The sequence below is a fragment of the Quercus lobata genome, chromosome 2 (assembly GCF_001633185.2).
Source record: "Quercus lobata isolate SW786 chromosome 2, ValleyOak3.0 Primary Assembly, whole genome shotgun sequence".
NCBI classification, from domain to species: domain Eukaryota; kingdom Viridiplantae; phylum Streptophyta; class Magnoliopsida; order Fagales; family Fagaceae; genus Quercus; species Quercus lobata.
Window position 1 is genome coordinate 18,895,834 of NC_044905.1, and position 21,021 is coordinate 18,916,854.

General features: G+C 34.0%; 2 protein-coding genes across 2 annotated transcripts; both read right to left on the reverse strand.

Annotated features, from left to right (window-relative positions):
• Window positions 1–516: 516 nt before the first annotated feature.
• Window positions 517–12,966, reverse strand: LOC115974848 (DNA-directed RNA polymerases IV and V subunit 2-like). The gene is made up of 8 exons (XM_031095387.1): window positions 12,752–12,966; window positions 11,135–11,620; window positions 10,150–10,362; window positions 7,899–8,782; window positions 5,851–6,136; window positions 3,248–4,198; window positions 2,733–3,004; window positions 517–1,147 (listed from the first exon to the last, which is right to left on the reverse strand). The coding sequence occupies exons 2-8, from the start codon at window positions 11,606–11,608 to the stop codon at window positions 646–648; spliced, it is 3,582 nt and encodes a 1,193-aa protein (XP_030951247.1). The 5' UTR covers window positions 11,609–11,620; window positions 12,752–12,966; the 3' UTR covers window positions 517–645.
• A 2,349-nt stretch (window positions 12,967–15,315) lies between these two features.
• Window positions 15,316–18,973, reverse strand: LOC115974849 (chorismate mutase 2-like). The gene is made up of 6 exons (XM_031095388.1): window positions 18,730–18,973; window positions 18,223–18,436; window positions 16,719–16,805; window positions 16,496–16,639; window positions 16,194–16,286; window positions 15,316–15,928 (listed from the first exon to the last, which is right to left on the reverse strand). Exons 2-6 carry the CDS (start codon window positions 18,427–18,429, stop codon window positions 15,698–15,700), a joined length of 762 nt encoding a protein of 253 aa, XP_030951248.1. The 5' UTR covers window positions 18,430–18,436; window positions 18,730–18,973; the 3' UTR covers window positions 15,316–15,697.
• Window positions 18,974–21,021: the final 2,048 nt, after the last annotated feature.

Sequence of the window (21,021 nt, forward strand, 5' to 3'; positions counted from 1 at the left end):
TTCCTCACCCAAATCAAAATCAAAGGATTCTTGTAACTTTATAACGATTGAACAACAATCCCAAACACAAAACATTGCGAATTTTGACAGGCTCCAAACTAAGCAATAACCCAAACTCAAGCTGAAGAGGAAAACCATGAACCAATACCAGACAAGCTTTCTAATCAGTGAGGTCCATCTTGTTCCTGCTATTGTCGCTTTGTTGTCTTTGTTTGTTTGTTTTGATAAGGTAGTGGTCACTCGCAAGCCTGGCATATAGATGCATTTGGATGAAAAAACCCAACCCCTGGTTCAAGACTAATAAGTATAGCATGAAAATGCTTTAGCCACTCATAGCACGTGCCCTCCATCTCCAGTAATATCACTGATAAAACCTAATTTTATATGCTGCCTACGAAAATAACTCAGCCAAAACGTGTCATGATTATTGTGCAGAGACACAATAACAAATGACCTAAATAGTAAATTCTACTTATTTAGGTTCCCCATCATTTTGGATCCCTTTTCTAGCCTTGATAATTGAAAGAGACCAGAAAGTAAATTTTAAAATAAACACCATTTAACCCATTCAAATATTAACAAGATAATACTGGTTGACAAGCAGTTCAGAAGTAGCACAACCCAAAAGACAACCAGCAGGAAGACTCAACAGAGCCGGGTTTCAAACTTCAGACTTATGCCCATGCTGAAAAGCTCCTGGCACAATAACTTGGCCCCATAAGGTACATTAACCTTAACAATGTCATCTACTGACTCACAAACCCGGCAATATGGACCCCTAATCTTCCGGCCACCTTGCACAGTCCGTTGGATCACATTTGCAACATTTTTGCATTTCTGGCAAATGTGCATCTGGGAGGAATCACTGAGCGTAAAGAGGCGTTCATGCAAGTTTCCTGAGGCACCATGAGCTATAAGGCAGTCACGCTCCATCTCACCAAACTTGATCCCACCAAACCGCTTCCTATCGGCCACTGGCTGTCGGGTAAGAGGATGGACTGGACCTGTGTTGCGAAATTTTACTTTGTCCTCAGACATGTGAGTCAGACGCTGATAAAATGTTGGACCCATAAATATGAGGGAACGAACCATTTCACCAGTTCGTCCATTGTATACTCTCTCATTTCCCCATCTTGAAAATCCAGCCCTGCCACATATTTAACAATACAATAATCAGTTTATTCAAAAATTATTATAAAAAAATTTATTAAAAAAAAAAAAAAAAAAAAAAAAAAAAAAAAAACAATACAAGAATCAGTCTGGTGAACATTTGAATCCAAAAAAAAAAGAACTGATTCCGAACAATAGGAGATCAAATAAGAAAAAACCCCTAAGACAAATAGAACTGCAAGAATAACATGCAACCTATCAACTGAGCACATAAATCTGAGAAGGAACAGAATCACAGTACTAAATACTGATACCATATCCTAGACAAAATAAATGAACATGACCTCCAAAAAGGTAAGCCCAAATGTTTAACACAAGGAGATTAAATAAGAAAATAACCCCTGAAACACATAAATATCACTTCAAGTATAGCACGCAACCTAGCAACTAAGCACAAAAATTTGACAAGGAACAGACGAACAGATAATCATAGCATAAAGAGCCAGATCCTAGACAAAATTAAATGAAATGAACATGACATACAAGCAAAAGTGACGCAAGACAACTAAAACAGATAAAAGTAGTACCCAGTGCACTAAGGTCCCAATTTTGCAGTGTCTAGGACAGATCATGGTAGGCAGCTTACTTCCAATTTATTGGAGAGGCTGATTCCCATACACAACAACAAAATTGAAGAACATAAAAATAAAAGATAGATAAATCAACACCTATGCTTGCTTGGAGTCTGCACCAAGCAAAAGAGAAAAAAACCCGAGAGTCAGTGCCTAGGGTTGGCTAGAATCAGCACCAAACCATTGGAAAAATTCCAAGAGAAACTATATTGATCAATCAAACTATAACGTCATGTCTCCATAGAATCACAATACTATGCTTATATAGACTATAAGTTAACCCCAATTCTGGTTAATTTAGGAAACCCTAATTCTAAGTGACTTGGGATATCCCAATTACTGACTTACAAAAATAACCACAACTCTAGGAAATTAATAAAATAACCGACTAAAATAATAATACATAAACTGAAAGACAATTGACCAATAAAAATAAAATTTCTTTGCAAAATCGAATAAAACTAAATTAGAATAAAATTATTAAAAAGTTGAAAGAAAAAAGACTTATACTTAACATACCACAATATAATGGAACTATTTCCGAGTCCTCAAATGGATGCACGGATATATATGCCTTCCATGCCATAATGGTGTCTTTTATATTTGGTGTGTCCCAACATGAGCATCCATTGCTCAATGGCCAATTCATTAACTATTTTATTTCTATATTACTTCATTTATAAAATTAAAACAAAACAAAATGTGCTTAGTGCTCCTCAATTGTCAAAGCCTTTAATAAAGGAAATAATGGAAATATACTACAAGGATCTGAATCGTCCTTGCATTAATGTCTTTTCTTATTAAGCTTTGTGTTTTGTCAAATAAGGCACTCATTATTGCATGGAGGGAGTACGTACAAAACAAAACATAATTTTTCTGGATCCACAAACTTTCTTTTTTCTAAAGCAACAATGTAAGAAGAAAATTCAAAGAAACTTATTGGATGGTGAAATGATATTGAATAAATAATTATGCCCAAGTACTAGTTACCTATGAAGCTGTTCAGTGATGGCATCAACAGAGACTGTGGAGAAAGGGGTGGCATATCTCATTGAACCACCACAGGCTATTCCCTTCCCTAAAGCAGCCTCTAGGAGCTGACCCGGAGTTTGTCGTGAAGGAAATGCATGTGGATTTATTACAACATCTGGAACTATCCCTTGTATTGTGAAGGGGAAGTTCTCTTGAGATTCCAAAAAACCCAAGACACCCTTCTGACCATGCATGCTTGAAAACTTGTCTCCAAGACATGGAGAACGAACCTGCATTAAAATGTAATTAATGAACACGAAGTTCAATCTTTCTAAAAAAGATAGTAAAGGTGAAAGCCTACATATTCCCACATCTAGTAAATGACTAATATATAGACATTATCAATACAGTGCACATTGTGCACATATGCATAAAGGTACATGCGTGTGCATGTGTCTTGCACAAACATAAGCACATACGCATATAAACATGTGTTTGCATTAAGGTTCAAGTACAATATGGTCTAAAATTACCTGTCTCAGGGACACCACAGCAAAATTCTTTCCCTCATCGTTAGAAGACAGCAAAACTTTCTGAACCATGCCCCTTTCAGTGTGCTTCAGTTTTATACTGTGATCAGACCCAGATTCTGCACACCTCCCTATGACAATGTCACCACTCTGCAGGTTTGCACCAATGAAAGGGAAACCGTCATCATCAAGGCTGTCAACACGTCCAATCTTACTTTGAATCTTTCCAAAGTTGACAAAATCCTCAGGCTTCCGCTTTTTTTCTAACGAGTCCTTGTTGTCAACCTCAGCCTTATAACTTCTGATATGCTCAGACCGAAACATTCCACGCTCCAAAGAAGCCTTGTTCATCACCAAGGAATCCTCTTGGTTGTACCCTAGGTGAACATTGACTGCTACAATAGCATTCTGGCCATTGTAGAATTCAGGCTTTGGCAGCATTCCATGATGACCAAGAGGATATCCTGGTTTTCCAAGACAATCAGAAGTCATCGTACGAAAAAGTGGCCTTTGCGGATAATGTAATTGGTGAGACAGAGTATCCACTCTAATATTAGGATTTGTTGTTGAAAAGCCAATAGCCTGTGAAGAGTGCTTCTGAGATTGATAAAGGACCCTCCTTGCATGGTCATGATTTGCAAATGGGACAAGTCCACAGCTCAAACCTAATAAAAACGACATGTCAAGTTCACAGTGGGTATATTTATCAGATGACTTCCCTCCTTTTTCCATGAACAGATATTTAATGCCCCATGCAGTGCAACAATCTTCTTCTTCTTCAGTTCCGATTAAATCAATGATTCCCTTGTCCAAAAGAGATTGGAAGGTGTAATTTTCACCTTTATCTCCTTTAATCTTTCCTAAATTCTCTACAACTAAAAGTGGACGTAAAATCCTTCCAGCATCAGAATATATACGTATTTCTTCATGTTGTTCATCTCTTTTAATCTCCACCTGCAAGAGTAAATCATTATTAAAAATGATGGGTATATATACATTTCTTCATGTTTTTCATCTCTTTTATAACACACACATGCGCTCGCGCGCGCGCACACACACACAAGCGGAAATACAATAAAAGATAAGATACGAAATGAAAAATTCGTTCACAGATAAGGGTGGAACCTATTGATGAAAAGATGAGAGAAAGTTGCTTGAGATGGTTTGGTCATGTGCAAAGGAGAGAAATTAATTCACCAGTGAGGAAGAGGGATTCTATACAAGTCAAAGGGAACGAAAAGTGGTAAAGGAAGACCTAGAATAACACTAATAGAAGTAGTAAATTGACATGCTAATTAAGAAGGATAATGATAGAATGATAGAGAAAAATTCATGTAGACAACCCCAATTAGTCTGTTGAGAATCAATAATCGACCTCAAAGTTTTGGGACTAAGTCTTTGTTGTTATTGTTAATGCTATATACATAAAACAAACCAACTCAAAATCCACAGCAGAATTGCAACTGCGGGATAAGAACTAAAAGAAGACTAAACCATAATCAAAGACTACTCCATTAGTTCAACCAAAAAACAAAGGAAATGAAGATAATTTACATATTTGTCCAAGCATTAGCACAAAGAGGACCAAGATCCAGAATAATTCAGTATTCTGACTATGGTTTTAAAAAAACTGAACTGTAATAAGATCCATAAAGAGGAAAGGTTCAAGGTTATAAGGTTTGACTAGAACTATGATGACATAATAATTCTTTTATAATTAATTAATATAATAATAAAGAGAATAAATGGCCAAAGTTTAGTAATCTTAACCTAAACAATATTTAAAGAGGTTCAAATATATCTTGATTAAAGATGAGATCGACTTCCAGCTTTTTTAGTGAATTTTTTCATGGAAGAAACCCTTATTAGACTGGTAAACCCGTGCCCGGTTTAGCTGGGTTTGACGGCAGTTCAAGCAGTTCCCAGCAAAATAATGAATTTTAACTTCCAAAACCTGAACAGGTGGCTGGTTCCCAGTTAACCCGGTCCACTTTTTAAAACCATGACAGTGACAGACCAGCATAGATAATACTAAAATAAGAACTTATAACACCAGCACTGCATCACACATGAGCAGGACACAGCACTGCTGGTGGCGTAAAATTATTCAGAATATGTTGAAAAAACTTGAATTTGCATTGATTGTGCTATTCATATAATCTAATCAAGGAAATGTTATAGATGTTAAAAAAGGAGCAAAACAACAGAAAATGAGATATAGGGTGAGAGAAGGAACTTCCTGCAGCTAGGAATTCAACCAGAAACTTACTAAGGCATCCACTGTTGGATAGCCTATACAAATAATAGAGCTTGGCTCCTCACACATATCTTGCTTGCAGTGACATTGTACACCAGGATAAATCAAAGTCAAACCTTTTATGTATATACTTTGCAAGCCAGAAACAGCTAACCACATAGAGGTTAGTTTGCAGAACTAACTTCCCCAAGCTCTTGTAGAATATTAACAACTATTTACCCAAAGTAATATTTCAGATCATGATTTAACCTTCCACCTCAACCATAGCAAAAAATTATGGAAGCATATAAGACCAAAATAAAAGAAATCTGAAAAGCCTCTAGGGAAATAGGGAAGACTTATAATGTACCTGATGTGGCAATTTCTTCCTGCGTCGCTTATATCTAAGCTCTTGAACAAATGAAATGGAATCTGTACAGACACCAACCCATTCCCCATTCAAAAATACTTTATACTTTTTACCCAATGGAGCATCATCCCCCAATTCCTCCAACCCACAATCAAACAATTTGGAAGTTATAGGCTCCAATATGTTTGTGCTTACTAGTCCGGTGATGGCCATATTTTTTACAAGCCCACAATTTTCACCATCTGGAGTAGAGAGAAAACATACCCTCCCCCAGTGAGAAGGATGTCTGCACACACACAATTCAATCAGGTATATTACAGCCCTTTTTGACAAACCACTCAAAAACCAAACCCAGTCAACCACTCAGCACTCCAACAATCAAATATACAAAAGTTGAGCATATACAATTTACCATCCAACACTAGGACTCAAAACAATTAATAATATTGAACGCATACACAAATAGAGGAAACAGCCCAATCAAATGATGATAGCAATATGAACTTAATTTAACCTCACGTAAACACACATCCCTTTTCTTTCTATAAGTAGCAAATAATTATATCTTTTTTTTTTATAGGTAGTAGCAAATAATTATATCTGGCGCGTCTAACACCAATTGATCCAGGATTTTCACTTCTGACATAATTTCCTTCTTTTTTCCATTCCTCATTTAATGTACTATCTTTGCACATGTTTGTTTTCTTATCATTCACCTTCTCATTTCCTCTTAATTATATCAGTTCCAAAAAAGAAAATTTACATCTAAATTGAGAAGCCTGATAGGAAGAAGAGATTAATGGAGGAGGTACTTAAGAGAAATCAATATACATGCCAAGAAAAATTTCAATTGCTTTCCTGTTCCTGCTTGATCTTCAATTAAGGTGTGAAAGAACATGCATCCGCTAAAAAAATGACCAAGAGGTAAAAATACATTATGTAGAGTTCTTTTTTTTTGGGGGGGGGGGGGGGGGGAGACTGGAGGAGAGGTAATTTAGTCTTATTTAATTTTAGGAGTCAATTGTAATTTTATTGGTAATTTGGATTTTATTTTAGGTCTTAATAATTAATTAGGTCTAAAAAATATTCCTCATCTTCCAAGTGATTTTGATTGGAGAAGCAAGGCAGAGGATCACTTTGCAGCCACATTCACCACTATGTGGAGAGAGAGAGAGAGAGAGAGGTATTTTCATAATATAAATCACAAATAAAATTAAATGTAGACAGACAAAACAAAACAACTTAAGCCTCCTAGCAACCACCTCCCCCCCCCCCCCCCAAAAAAAAAATCCCTCTCTCTGGCTGCCTCAAACCTTCATGACACCTCTGGATATTGGGTCACGATTCATTTCAACCCCTCTTTCCTATAAGGATTCCCCACTCTTCATTGTCAAATCTCTATTAACATCTTTACTTCCAAACAAAAATGGTGAAAAATAATTTCTTCATCATTTTCACAGTTCTAGCCAAACAACATAGAATAAGTTATTTTCCCAAAAAATATTTTCTACTGAAATCATTTCCAGAACAAATGGAACCTAAAATGATGCTCTTTTGCTTTAGTGAGATGCTTAAATAGTTTTATCGTTAATTTACTCTTCTGAAAATAATCTGATCTTTTAAAACTGTCAGCATTGTCAGTTTTTATCTTGATACATGACTAGCTGTTTATATCAAACATTAATCTGATTTTTAAAAAAATTGTCAGTTTTTATCTTGAGACATGACTAGCTATTTAGATCAAGCACCACACATTGCACACACAAACCTTGTACACCAAAGCCAGCACTAAAATATTAACTTTGCTTTAAAGGGAGAAGAATGTTTAATGCCAAATGAAATTGACCAGGATATATTTAGAAAGAATGTTGATGATACCATTAACTTCCCAGCAGCCTATTTCAGTCTAACCATGCATAAATATCAAAAGGAGATTGTTTGGCACAATAACTCAAGCATATATCATTCAACCAATATATCAGCTATGTTGAAGGTATAGCCAGTAACACATTGAAATTCAACACTCAATATAAGTTCAAATAACTTACGGATATCTGGCATCTCCAACCTTCCCTGTGTACTGAACCTGCTGGCGTGTTCTCCTCATTTCAGCCATCGTCTGCAATGGGTTTGTTCGCCCTAGCGTTGCCACCACACCAGAAATCCTTTCCATCCTCTTGAAAGGATGAGACCATGCGCCAGTTGAGAAGGCTCTTGAAAGGCCATTGGTGATTATGGAAGCATCCAGGTAGTGTTCAATTTGACGTATATCACGATCTCCATAAAGGTCTCTCTGCAGAGCCTTCTGCATGCGCCTCCGTGCATGTGCAATATGCACTTTCAGCTCTCGCTCAAGCAGCTCACCAGCCAAGTCAAACCTTTTGTTTCTAAAATCATCCCTGTTATCAGATTTTCTTTGGCCATTATAAGCCTGTAAGAGGCACTTCACCATATACCCAAGAAGACGAGCCTTTTGCTTAGAGCTTTGGAGACTGGGAAACAGATACATGTTAATGCACTCTTCAATAGCTTCCCCAGGAGGAAATTTGGTGTCCTTTACACATTTTTCTACAAAATTTAGAGCTGCCTTCCCTCTCCGGAAGCCCCCATAGTTCTCATTGGCATCATGAATTGAGGCAAATAGAATATTCAATATGCTGGCATCTTCACTGTCATAATCAATAAGATCTATGACTTCTCTGTCTGATGATACCCCAAGAGCAAAAAACAATATCCATATAGGGATTTCTGTTGACAAGAAATATACAGTAAGAACTTGCTCTCCTCCTTTAATATCTTCAACTTTAGGAACCCCCACTAGCTTCACAATTAACCTGTGCTTCTTCACTTCAGACTTGTATGCAACAGTCCAACCTTGATTGTTCAAAACCCAAAGCCTCCTCATACTAGTCTGCTCTTGTGCAATAAATGTCTGCAATAAACACAATATTTTTTACATTAATATATATATATATATATATAATTGGCAGAGTAAGAAGAAAATAAACAAAAAATATATATCTACCTATAATTAAAATACTGCATGGCATATTTAAGTTACAGTTAAAATTCAGCATAAGAAGTGGAGGAAGAAAAGAGAATTTCAGAAACCTAAAATTTCAAGCCCAAAGGTGACAGAAACTTCTCCATGAAGGGAATTATCAGCTAATAATGTAAAACAACAAAGATGGCATTGCGAATTCACACTAAGTGGAAACCATGGATAACTTGCTTTTGCATTGTCCAGTCGCTAAGGAATTATGGGATTTTTTATTTGTTGCCTTTGGGATGAAGTGGGTGATGCCAAAGAAATTGAAAGATCTGTATCAATGTAGGCACTGCAGTTCCAAGTCCTTGCAAAATCATGCTTAGAATGTTGCTACCTCTTGTTTAAGGTGGCATGTTTGGAGAGAGGAGAATAGGAGAATCTATTAGGATCAGGAACTACTTATACAGAGATTCAAATAACAGCATTGCTGTTTTTAGATGCAAGTAGACCATCAACATTGCATGACTTTATTTATGCATTGTATTTGTAACTGTTTGTAAGGAAACATGGGGTATACTGCCTGTATATTCCATAGTTTCCCTTGTACATTTCTTTAGTTTTAATAATTAAAAAAAGAAATTATTATTACTTACAAAGAAAATAAAGTAGTTGACCACACGTCATTTATTTGGGCCCTTAGAAGTTACTTTGCAACAAGTGTCATAGTTTGATATTAAAATCATTTTGATCTTTTTTTTAATATAAGTAAAAATTTCATTAATGAAAAGGAAGAGAAGGCATAGCAATGTACATAGGAAGTGTACAACAGGTCACCAACATCTAGCATTAAAAGTACAAGTATCAAGCATCTCAAACAAAAAATTGAAAGAGAAGGAAACCGAAGCATTTATCAACTCAGACAAAGTCTTGAGCAATAAAAGCATCAAGTTAGAAATAGAAATTCTGCATCCTTCAAATGTCCTAATATTCAGCTTTTGCCATATGCCCCACATGAAACAATGGGGGATCATGCTCCAAAGCACCACAGTATTCGTCCTACCAAACATTCCTTGCCAACTTGTTAACAGCTCAACACCCTTTAGCATAACCCACCTAACCCCAAAACGCGAGAATACCATGCACCAAAGTTCTCAAGCAATAGAGCAATGGAGGAGAAAGTGATCAATAGTCTCCCCATCCCCCTAAAACACTTGTTTGTTCCACTTTAAGTGCCATAAAAGAAAATCTATTAGAGCTGCAACCATGAATATATAGGACAGAAACTAAAAGAAACCATAATTCAAATTTACCTTCTCTGCACCCTTGATTAAAAAGTAGCCTCCATGATCGAAATCACAATCAGCATTCTCAGCTCCTTTCATGTAGCACAGGTCAGACTTCACCATCACAGGAATCCTTCCGAAAAAAATATCCCTGTTTTCTTCACTTAGGATCTCCCTATCAACGAATTGATCCTTCCCGGTTTTAAACTTGTCACTTCTGACTAGTTTCTGCGTATACACCTGATAAATTACATGGGTGCAACACAATGTCAGGTCTTTTTTGGCTGTCAACAGATTACACAATAAATGATGCATGTCACATAATATACATAAACAATTCATCAAATAATACTTTGCACAGTATTTCATCTGTAAGATCCTTTTCATAAAGAGTTCACACTTTACAAAAAGTAACCTAAATTGTATCATAGTAATAATAAAACCAAGCATGACCAAGATTAAAAGCAGTGTATTTGTATTTAATAATGGACAACACCTTGAATTCCATATCCTGCAGATGAAAATTATGAATAATCAGAATGTATAAGCTTAAACTCATGGGGGAACCAACAGCACAATGCTGCACTGGTTAGTTCAATCCTCAAACCAATAACGTACCAAGCACGGCATCTAGGAGAAAGCAAATAATTTTGAATTATTGCTAGTAAGGCCCAAGTCAGTTGACTGGCTTACTAGAACAAACAATCATGCACCTATCACCTTCAGCTAGGCACATGGCTACCCTCATTTTCTCAAAATTACATTAAGTATTATCCAATGTCACACAAAAGTTACAGATATTCAGCAACTAAGTGTACTTATTAATATAGCATAACAACTCAAGTGCACTCTTATACAATATGCAAATGTTAAATCAGCAGATGGAAATTATCATACAGAACCTAAGCTATGATAAGCAGGATAGGTATAGCATCAACAAGAATGTCAAGCACTTGTCAAAATGAAATGGGAAAAACTGTACTAATTCAATTAAAAAGTTAGATTTATTGACCTGAACATCGATATTCACTTTCATCCTTGCTGAGTATGTCATGTTCTGAAGCCGGGCATGCCTAGGAAGCATATTAAACTCCTTCACATTTCCTTCACCACCCCAAAAGATTGGCGGATCAAGGGTCACCTTCCCAAACCTTACTGAAGCGTAGCGCCACTCACCCTCCCCCTTCTTTGATGGGTCAAATCCAGGCTCAACTATGATCTCACCAAAAGAGTCAAAGGCCTTCTGGATACCATTCTTGATGAAGTCATTGTACGAGTTGATTTGGTGACTTATCAAACCATACTCATTGAAGAATGAAACCGCTGCCTTCTTACAAAAAATTTTCAGAAACTTTTCACCCAACTCATGTATACTAGTCAACTCGAGAAACTCATCATCATCGGTATCCATCTCCACCCCATTCGAATACGCTTCACCCTTACTACTCATGCCTATTTCTTCCTTGGCATCCGATGACGCCCCCATTGGCTTCAAAATCTGTGAAAAAAAAAGGACAAAACAACCAATATTAAAATTAAAACCATCAAAGTAATTATGTCAAAAGCCCTTATGCCAAAATTAGCAACAGAGGCACTAGTGGAAAAGAAAAGAAACATAAAGCTTGAACAAGTAGGCTCAACAGCAAAAAAAGTGAGAACCACACAGACAAGGCATTGCACAGAATCTTCCACAAAAATAAAAATAGATAATAAACCCAAGGCCCAAATGTAAAAAAATTCAACATATGTAAGCAAGAAATGCACCAGTTTCTTCTCTACTACCTGATTCTCTCTTTTCAAATTAAATATAAGCCAAATTCTCATAGCTTTATTTATAAACTGATCAGTTATTGATTATATTTCCAAAAAAAAAAAAAAAAAAATCTTAAACATGCATTAATTTAAAGCTTTGAACCTTATGTCATAGTTTTGAAGTTTACAACTTTTTAGTTACAAACAGACCTCTAAAAATGTGGACACACTTATCCTTTCTTTAAGTGCCTCAATCATTAACTAAACCCAAAACCTTCAAACATTCTGAAATATCACTTATTTGCATACCCATGAATCCCAAACAGCAAAATCAAATAAACCCACATGCAAAAACCAGTTTCTTCCTCTCTTGTACAATTTTTTGCCTTCCAAAAACAAAATGCATTATAAATATAATAGAGTATTTAATTTTTCCCTCGCCATTTTTTTCTTTAATAATTGTAAACTAGTCCATCCTATTACCTTGTTTCCAAAAACAAAGACCATTGCTTTCCTATAACAAATCAATTTAAATGCACTTCTTTTTAGTACATCCAGTACTTGCATTCAATAAAATGCTCATACTTTTTTTTTAGGAAAAGATGGAAACTTTTTCATTGGAATAACCTAAAGAATTGATTACATAATGCTCCAAACTAAAAGCCTTTTACTTTTTCTATGATATACATACACCAAACCGATTCCAACAATTTTTTTTTTTTTTTTTTTGCCCTGAAACTATAACGTGATCGTTTAAAAAAAAAAAAAAACCCATTTTAAATTTTTGCTTTTAAAAAAAAAAAAAAAAATCAGGGTTAGCAATATTTTACCTAGAATGAGAAAGAAAAAAACATTAGAAATGAAGGTAGGGACTTACATTAGAGGCTGTCTGTGAAGTCCGATAAAACCCTAAACCCTTTTCTCTTTAAAATCTTCGGGAAAATCAGGAATTTGCTTGCTCACAGTCACTGCTACAGCCACACAATGTGTGTGTGTGTGTGAGAGGTATTTATTTTTCACACTCACTCTGTCACTCACTCTCTCTTTCTTTTTTCTGTGTCTGATAAAAAGGAAAGGAGTGTAGTCAACATGGAAGGAGAAGATGAATATATGACTTCTGTGTTCCGAGAGCTGAAATGACTAATATATCCTCTATTGGACTTGACCTCTGTGTTTCATGGGGTCTTGGACCCCGCAGTGGGCCCACAAAGGTGAGGGTGTTTTTGGATAATATGAAATTATGCTGATTTATAAGATTATTCCGGCTAACTTTAACGAGAATGCTACAAACACAACAGTTTTCGCTACAAATTTTACTTTAACTGAATTGCCAAGTTATTATTTAGTTTTATATAATGAAAAACTATCATTACTTTATTACCCTATCATTAAATACTTGTAAGGTGATATTGGTTGAAAATTTTGATTTACCTATAAATTTATTTAACCTTTACTCCCAAAAGAAAATCTCAGTTGTATCTTTATAAGTTACAACTTACTATCCAAATTTCGATTTAAATCTCAGCTGTATCTTGGAAATCTTACAAACACCAAAAAATGAAAAAATCACAATTTAAAATTGTAATAGCATATTTTAGCCCAAAAACGCTTAACCAAACAGGCACTAATTTCCCATGTCCTACCAAAAAGGTTGCTTATTTCTCAAGGCCACATGTGTCTTTTAGCCCTCATTTTTCTGTTCAAACTTCGAAAGATAGCTAATGCTCCTCCAAAACAAAACAAAAAAACAAAAAAAAAAAAATTCAAACTCTTTTTTTTCTTTTCAAACTCTTTGTTAATTCTTTTTAAAAAAATACTTTTTGTCAAAGTTTTTAAATTCCATTTCAATACCATATTGGCCAAAACCTTTGTATAAAGCCTTATATTTCACTGATTCTTAAAAAAAAAAAGCCTTATATATCACTCTATCTCACCCTTCTCAAGTAGTAAATTGTGTTGAAATTTATATAGATCAACTTTTGAGGCAACAAGGTTTTTCAGAATTTTTTTTTTTTCCAATTATGTGTAAATATTTAAATAGTCATAGTTCTTAACAACCAAATCTTCACTTGCCATTATGATGTTGAATAAGTATAGTGACATAACTTTTTCATAACTTATTGAGTTAAAAAGTTACGAGAACTTGTTTATTACTTTTTTTTTATTTTTTAGAAAATAAAAGTTACGAGCAATTAGTAATAAAAGTAGTATAAATGGTAGACCTAAATGAAATGAATTACCCACCACTGCCAACCTGTTATCTTAACAAGTAATAGAAAAAGTTATGTCAACAACAAATTAAATTTTTTGTGGGATTGTAAGGCCCAATACCTTAATTTCTTTATCAATAATGTATGCATATATACAGGACAACTCAATACATTTTAGGTCCTAAAGCGATAACTTTAAGTTGGACCATTTCTTATATTTATATATTAATTAAATAATATTTATTTGAATTTTGATAATAAACATTGGATTTCATTAACGAGTTTATTTGAAAAAACTATTAATTTTATTTTAATTATGATAGAGAAATGAATAGTTTATTCACCTTCCATGTATTTAGAAGATAGGAAATTTCTATGCTCACTATAAACGTGAAACACATTATCACACATTATCAAAGCGCACAACATTTGAAGAGAGGATAATTTCAAAAAATAATTTTTGTTAATTAAAATATTTGGGCTTTAATTAAAAAGTTTGCTCTATAAGACAAATGAATAATGCTACATCCATAACATTCACACAACAAATCTTAAATTACAAGCTATCACTAGTTCTAATAGGAGCCTATTACTAAAATTATTTTTTGACCCACTAATTACAGCCTAATAACTTGTCACGTAAGATTTATTGTGAAAATGTTATGGACAAGCATTTCTCAAGACAAATAGATAATGCATTCTCTTGACCAATAGTGGGCCTTGAAATTATTATTTTATTTATTTGGGAGCTTTGGCCCATTACCTAAAGGTTGAGCCAGCCCGTATATATAGACATCAATATTATTGTATATCCAATGATGGATAAACGTTGATAAGTAATAAAATTTAGGCTAAAAGTGTAAAACACAACCTTAAAGTTAAGAGGTTTTTGAATTTCACAAAATTTGATTTTCCCCCTAACATTATATGCTATTTGGATCGCTACCCCACCATCAGTTTTTTGTTGATGTATCTTTAAGTGTCATACCAGTAGCCCAATGAAATTCTTTTATTTTATAGATTTTAGGATTTTTTTTTTTTTAAAGATTTTTTAGTTAATTTAATTACATGTAAATGTTAAATCCACATGTCACAATTTGATCGGACCTATTAATACACGTTATAAGCTGATGTAGCACTTAACAAACATATATGCAAAAAACTAAGGGGCTAATGATCCAAACAACATATAATATTGAAGGGTAAAATCCAAATTCCAAAACTTCAAGTATAAAAACTCCCAAAATTTAAGGGTGTGTTTTGCACTTTGGACTAAATTTTATTCAAATAAAAGATCATAAGTACACATGTATTATACCAGATGTTAATCACATCTAAGCTTAAATAGTACAACTATCAAGAAATTCCAATAAGTTTGAGAAAGAGAACCTCCCTTCAAACATCCCCAGGAAGTGCACCAGTCGTGGATACACTGGTACGCATATTCAAGCAGACGAGTTTTCTTCATTAAACACAGATTTCTTCACTGGCCTTTAATATGATACTCAATTCCAAAATCACCATTCTTGAATAAGCAATTATGGTCATCAAACAAATTCAATTCTTTGAAACTCCATCATATTAGTAGTTGATACATGAAGGAAAAGTAGGCTTCAATCAAGGCGTCGTAGTAGGTACTCGACTTCAACATGCTTGGTAAGAGGCATTATCCAATCCCCATAGAGGCGAGAAACTACTGATGGATCAACCTTGTACTTTCCATCATTACCATCCTTATTCAGAGTCACTTCTTGCCCAAACATCATGGCCTTCTTAGCAACCCTCTTCATCACTGCCTCCTCTACTTTCTCAAATGTCAACAATTTCATCAGAGTATCTCTGTCCTGAAAAAACCAACACATTATCTGAGTATAACGCATGACCTTTATGTTTAAATTTGCCATATGATCTCATTTTCCTCAAATGCCTGTCATAGTGTAATTGAACTCATTATTGTATTAAAATAGATCCAACTTTATATTGTTTAGTGAATCTAATTTATTGCTTAAGAGTTAAGACTCACAGGTTCTTCAATCTGCTGATCAGAACAAGGCAAATATTCTAGCAAAACCTTATTTACTATGGTCCTTAATGATGCACCTATAATACCTTAGCGCGAATTGCAGGCTCATATTCTTGAGGGGATTCCCTGAATTTCACCTCAGCTACTAACTTTCCATAATGAATTCTTCTGGAGAGGGCCTACGGGAAATACTTTGTATTATTCATTGTGAAAAACTCAAAATATGGCTTATGCCAATAATCAAGAATTTACCTTCTTGAAGAAATTTTTTAAAAGGATAACAACATATGACTTTGCACAACAATCCAAATGACCATAAGCAGCCAGAAAATGTTTAATTTTAACAACAACATAGCAGAATACTGAACAAGTTCACATACACCATTACCTGTAAACACAATAGGTCACTAGCAGCAGTCGATGCATAATTGCCATCATCGCCCGGTGTAACAAACAATTGAAGCAGTTTATTGATATACGTATCCCATATGTCCTTGTTTATGTTAATTGATGCAGCTGGAGGATGCAAAAACTGTAGTTGGAATTAGATCAAGAGAAACTGACCATTTCAAAATTTAAAAGCAAAACAAGAGTTTGCAACATATGATTACCTTTTCAAAGTTGTGAGGTGGCACCACTGAAGGTGGTAAATCTTCTGGAAAGAAGGGATGTTCTTCAGGGTTTGCATATCTACCAGCCTGCAAAATTTCAAGTCATATTATAAATAATACTGAAGTAGAAAGTACCCATGCAACACAATCCAAACAATTATCTGTCGCCTGAGATTCATTACTGTGGTTCTACTAAGTTCACATTTGGCATTTACACTAAACAAAAATGTAGACATATCAAGGATACAAGTAACTTAGTAGATAGAAAGCTGGAACAAACGAAATTACATACAGTAAAGCAATTTATCTCAGGGCTAGATTTTCAGATGCTGCATTCAAATTTAATTTGCTTTGGGTGCCCTTGTCAGATATGTTCAACAGCGTGAAGACTGAAGAGTCAGTGTGGCGTACTAATGACAACAATGTTCATGTTTTCTAATTAAAATTAGCCGATGACAATACCATATAAACTTGATGTCGTTTGATACAATTCTACTAAGAATCAAAGAACACAAACCCAAATTTCCCAATGGAATGTCTGGTCAGTCCACCCCATTTGTTAAGATCTTTCATATTATTGGTTCTCCAAATTTTTAGTGTCCCTTAACTGGCTACATCTATGGAAGCAAGAATGACTCTTCACTCCTTCCTACACACTGTGAAATGTGATGATCAATTTCAACTACAGAAATGTTACCATATTGAAATCTCTTTGCCATTTGGCTAGCCAAGCATTAGAGGATGCAGAGGCTCGATTAGTAAAAGAGCACTGTCATAAAAATATATAATTAAAAAAAAAAAACCATACATACATAAAAGGAGACCAAAAAAAAAAGGAAAACATAATTTCCACTAGACCTTTATTCACATGGTAGGACCATCATCAATTCATCATTGGGAACTGGGAATAGTATGGAAAAATCAAAATAGCACCACCCAAAATAAGATTAATTCTTAGGTACTCCTAGAGTAATTATTGGGTACTCCTAGAGTACGGAGAATAGTACTTCCTCCTCTCACATTTATGGTGGAGTCCGTTCATTAAATTCATGGTGGAGTCCACTATGAATGTGAAAGGAGGGAGCACCATTTTACTATACTCCAGGACTACCTAAAAATTTTCTCCAAAATAAATGGTGAATACAAAGTCCTAGGCTAATATGTTTTGTACTTATATATATATATATATATATATATATATATATATAAATATAAGTTTTGTACTTTGGTTTCTGTATCAGTATTAGACTAAAACATCACCAGGGTGCGACAGCATAACAACAAATAAGAGGGGGAGTTCTCCCACATGACCCAAAATCCAAATAGTGTCCACACACAATGTGGTCCGTCCAAATTGACAACACAAGCCCAACTTCAATTTTTTTTTTTTTTTTTGCAGACATTACAAAACATTAATATATTTTATTATTATTATAATGATAGTATCAATATTTTATTTATTAAAATATGAATATTTTGAATGAAAAGCACAGCGCATACATACCTTAGCTAGGAGGGCTTCGGTTTCCTTAACAACAAAGCGAAGCAAAGGACCAGAAAAGGTGTGAAGGGAATTTGAAACGTAAGACTGGCTGTAGGTAGGAAAATTGATGGGGAAGTGAGCTCGCTCTATGAGACCGAAAATGATGCTGTCTTCTTGTCTTATCAATGAATGTCTCACCGATTCAAGCGTCAGACAATTCCTCGCCATGCTATTTCTAACATTATGGGATGCCACACCAAAAAAAAAAAAAAAAGTAATAATAATAGGGACATGTTATGTTATATGTTAGCAACAATTTTGTCAAAAAACAACTAGGAAATTAAGGAATTTTGCCATTATTATTATTATTGGGACTTGGGATATATGGTAATTGTAATTTTTTTTTTTTTTTTTTTTTAAAAGGCACCCTTTGGTGAAGCATTTTGTTATATGGTTGGTAAATAAATAGAAAATGGAAAACGTCAAATAAAACATGAATAAAAAAGAAGAAGAAGAAATTATAAGTACCTTTGAGTTTGGTGGGACTTTGTGGTGATGGAAGAGTCAAGACTTCCGGGATAGGATTAGGAGGTGATGTTAGGAAGGGGTAGTGGAGGAGAGAGATGTAAGAGAGAACGGAACAATGGTGATGGTGTTTTGTTTTCTATGACTGACTACTCTGGCTCTGAGTTCATGATAAAAGTCATGAACTTAATTATATATGGAAACGAAAATCGTGGGAAAGAATCAAGGAAGTGGGGTTTGATTGAAGCGGCCACTTCTATTCTTAATATGCGGATTTTGCGTGTGTACCAGTAGCGTAGCGTGATTGCAGATTGTATGTGTTACTTAGGTAGGAAGATAGGTAAGTATCCATCAAAAAAAAGGAAGACAGGTAAGTGAGGACCCACACGCACCTTCTTTATTTCCACCTCTTGCTGGTGTCGCTTCTAGTTAGCACTTAGAGTAAGGGTTTGTTTAGATACTATTTATTTGTTAAAATCTAAAAATTTATTGTTGGAAATATTATAGTAAAATATTTTTTTATGATGAATGGTATTGTGGGTTGTAAACAGTGTAATTTATCTGTATTTTTGTTGAGTTTTTAGCTGGATCACGAACAGTACCGTGGGACCAATCAAAAACACAAACGCATAGACACTAACATTCATTTGAACACAAATGCGTGCTAAATGAATAAAGCTGTAGCTATTCATTTTGTAAATACTGTAGGTTGTTGATGTGATATATTACATTATTATTTTGTGAGTTTATTAATAATATAATCATTCATTTTGTTGTAAACATTCATTGATTTGTGAGGGGGTCAAAAATTTTAGTCATCGTTTTGTCATATATGTGAAAAAATAATAATTTTTTTTTGAAAGTAAGAGAAAAATAATAAATTAGTCAAGTAACTACTAGCTACTAGCTAGCGAAGAAACTTAAACTTGTTTGATAAGAAAATAAATCAAACTTGAACATATAATTTTGTTCGATAAAGGGGTTAAGCTTAGCACATGTTTGAAATAAAATTAAATGAATGAGGCTGAACTTTTAACACTCAGCACAACTTTTGATATAAATTCAAATGATCACTTCCAAATTAATTCAAACAAAAATCAAACTAAAGTTATAAAAGGGAGAGAGACTACTTATGATAGGGAACTAAAAAACACAACACCAAAACTTATTAACCCAAAACAAAGTTATAAAAAACACAATGATTCATCAACTTAAAGTAGAGTTGCAAGAAATAATACAAAATTGAGAGAGAGAGAGAGTAGCAAATTCATAGAAAATAAAAATAAGAAGAAAAAAAGTAAAATAAAATATATGGTAATAAATAGCAAATTATCTAAGCCATGCTATGTAATAGAATAATATTATATTCTTATGTACTATCTTTATATGCAATAGGATAACATCTAACAATTAAAAAAAAAGATAACAGCTTAAAAACACAAAACTAAATTCCATCAACCAAAAGTAGAGTTCTATAGAATATTAAAATTTATCATTCTAAAGTAGAGATGCAGGGAAAAAAACCACAAAAAATAAAAATAAAAATAAAAATTAAGAGAGAGAGAGAGAGAGAGAGAGAGAGAGAGAGAGAGAGAAATAACCTTCTTACGTGAAAATTTATAGTAAGAGAATGTGAATAAGAAGAGTCAAAATTACGAAAGATAAATGGATAAGGGAAGAGTGACATAAAGGTAGAGAGTACTATGAAGATGAAAATGCAAAAAGGAAGAGGAAAGGTGGGAGAAAGTGTAACAATCCGAAAGAAAATTAATAAGAGGAAAAAAAGAAGAAGTTAAAAATAAGGAAGAGAATGTTGGAGATAAGTGAATGATATGACATAATGTGAGAGTGTAAAAATTAATTGCTACCCTTCAACTTTTAGATAAGTATAAATAGATACAGATATAGATATAAACTAACTAGTTATTAACCGTGCTTTGCATAGTTTATTTTAGTATTTATTAAATTTCATTTAATTTATAAATGTGTAAATATTAGAAGTAAAAACGTTTGAAGAAAAAATATTATTTATTATTATATAGAGAAATTTTTTTTTGGTGGTAGCCTCTTTTAATTCATTACTAAATTTGATTATATATATATATATATATATATATGTATGTGTGTGTGTGTTAAAAAAAAATATGAGCTGTATATATTAAATTGTATGTTGCTTCTTGCCTAAAATTATTTAGTGCATTTAAATTTAAAATTTTTTTTTTTTGATAAGATAGTGCATTTAAGATCATGTTAGCAATATCTGATTGTTTCTTCCGCTCAATAGTATAATGTCAT

Coding starts and splice junctions, on each gene's coding strand:
- LOC115974848 (XM_031095387.1), bottom strand. CDS start 11,608: ATGGGGGCGTCATCGGATGCCAAGGAAGAAATAGGCATGAGTAGTAAG. Junction 10,363..11,134: donor AAGTGAATATCGATGTTCAG/GTCAATAAATCT, acceptor GTAATTTATCAG/GTGTATACGCAGAAACTAGT. Junction 3,005..3,247: donor CTGTGGTGTCCCTGAGACAG/GTAATTTTAGAC, acceptor ATTTTAATGCAG/GTTCGTTCTCCATGTCTTGG.
- LOC115974849 (XM_031095388.1), bottom strand. CDS start 18,429: ATGGCGAGGAATTGTCTGACGCTTGAATCGGTGAGACATTCATTGATA. Junction 16,640..16,718: donor CACCTCACAACTTTGAAAAG/GTAATCATATGT, acceptor TTCCAACTACAG/TTTTTGCATCCTCCAGCTGC. Junction 15,929..16,193: donor AGCCTGCAATTCGCGCTAAG/GTATTATAGGTG, acceptor TGGTTTTTTCAG/GACAGAGATACTCTGATGAA.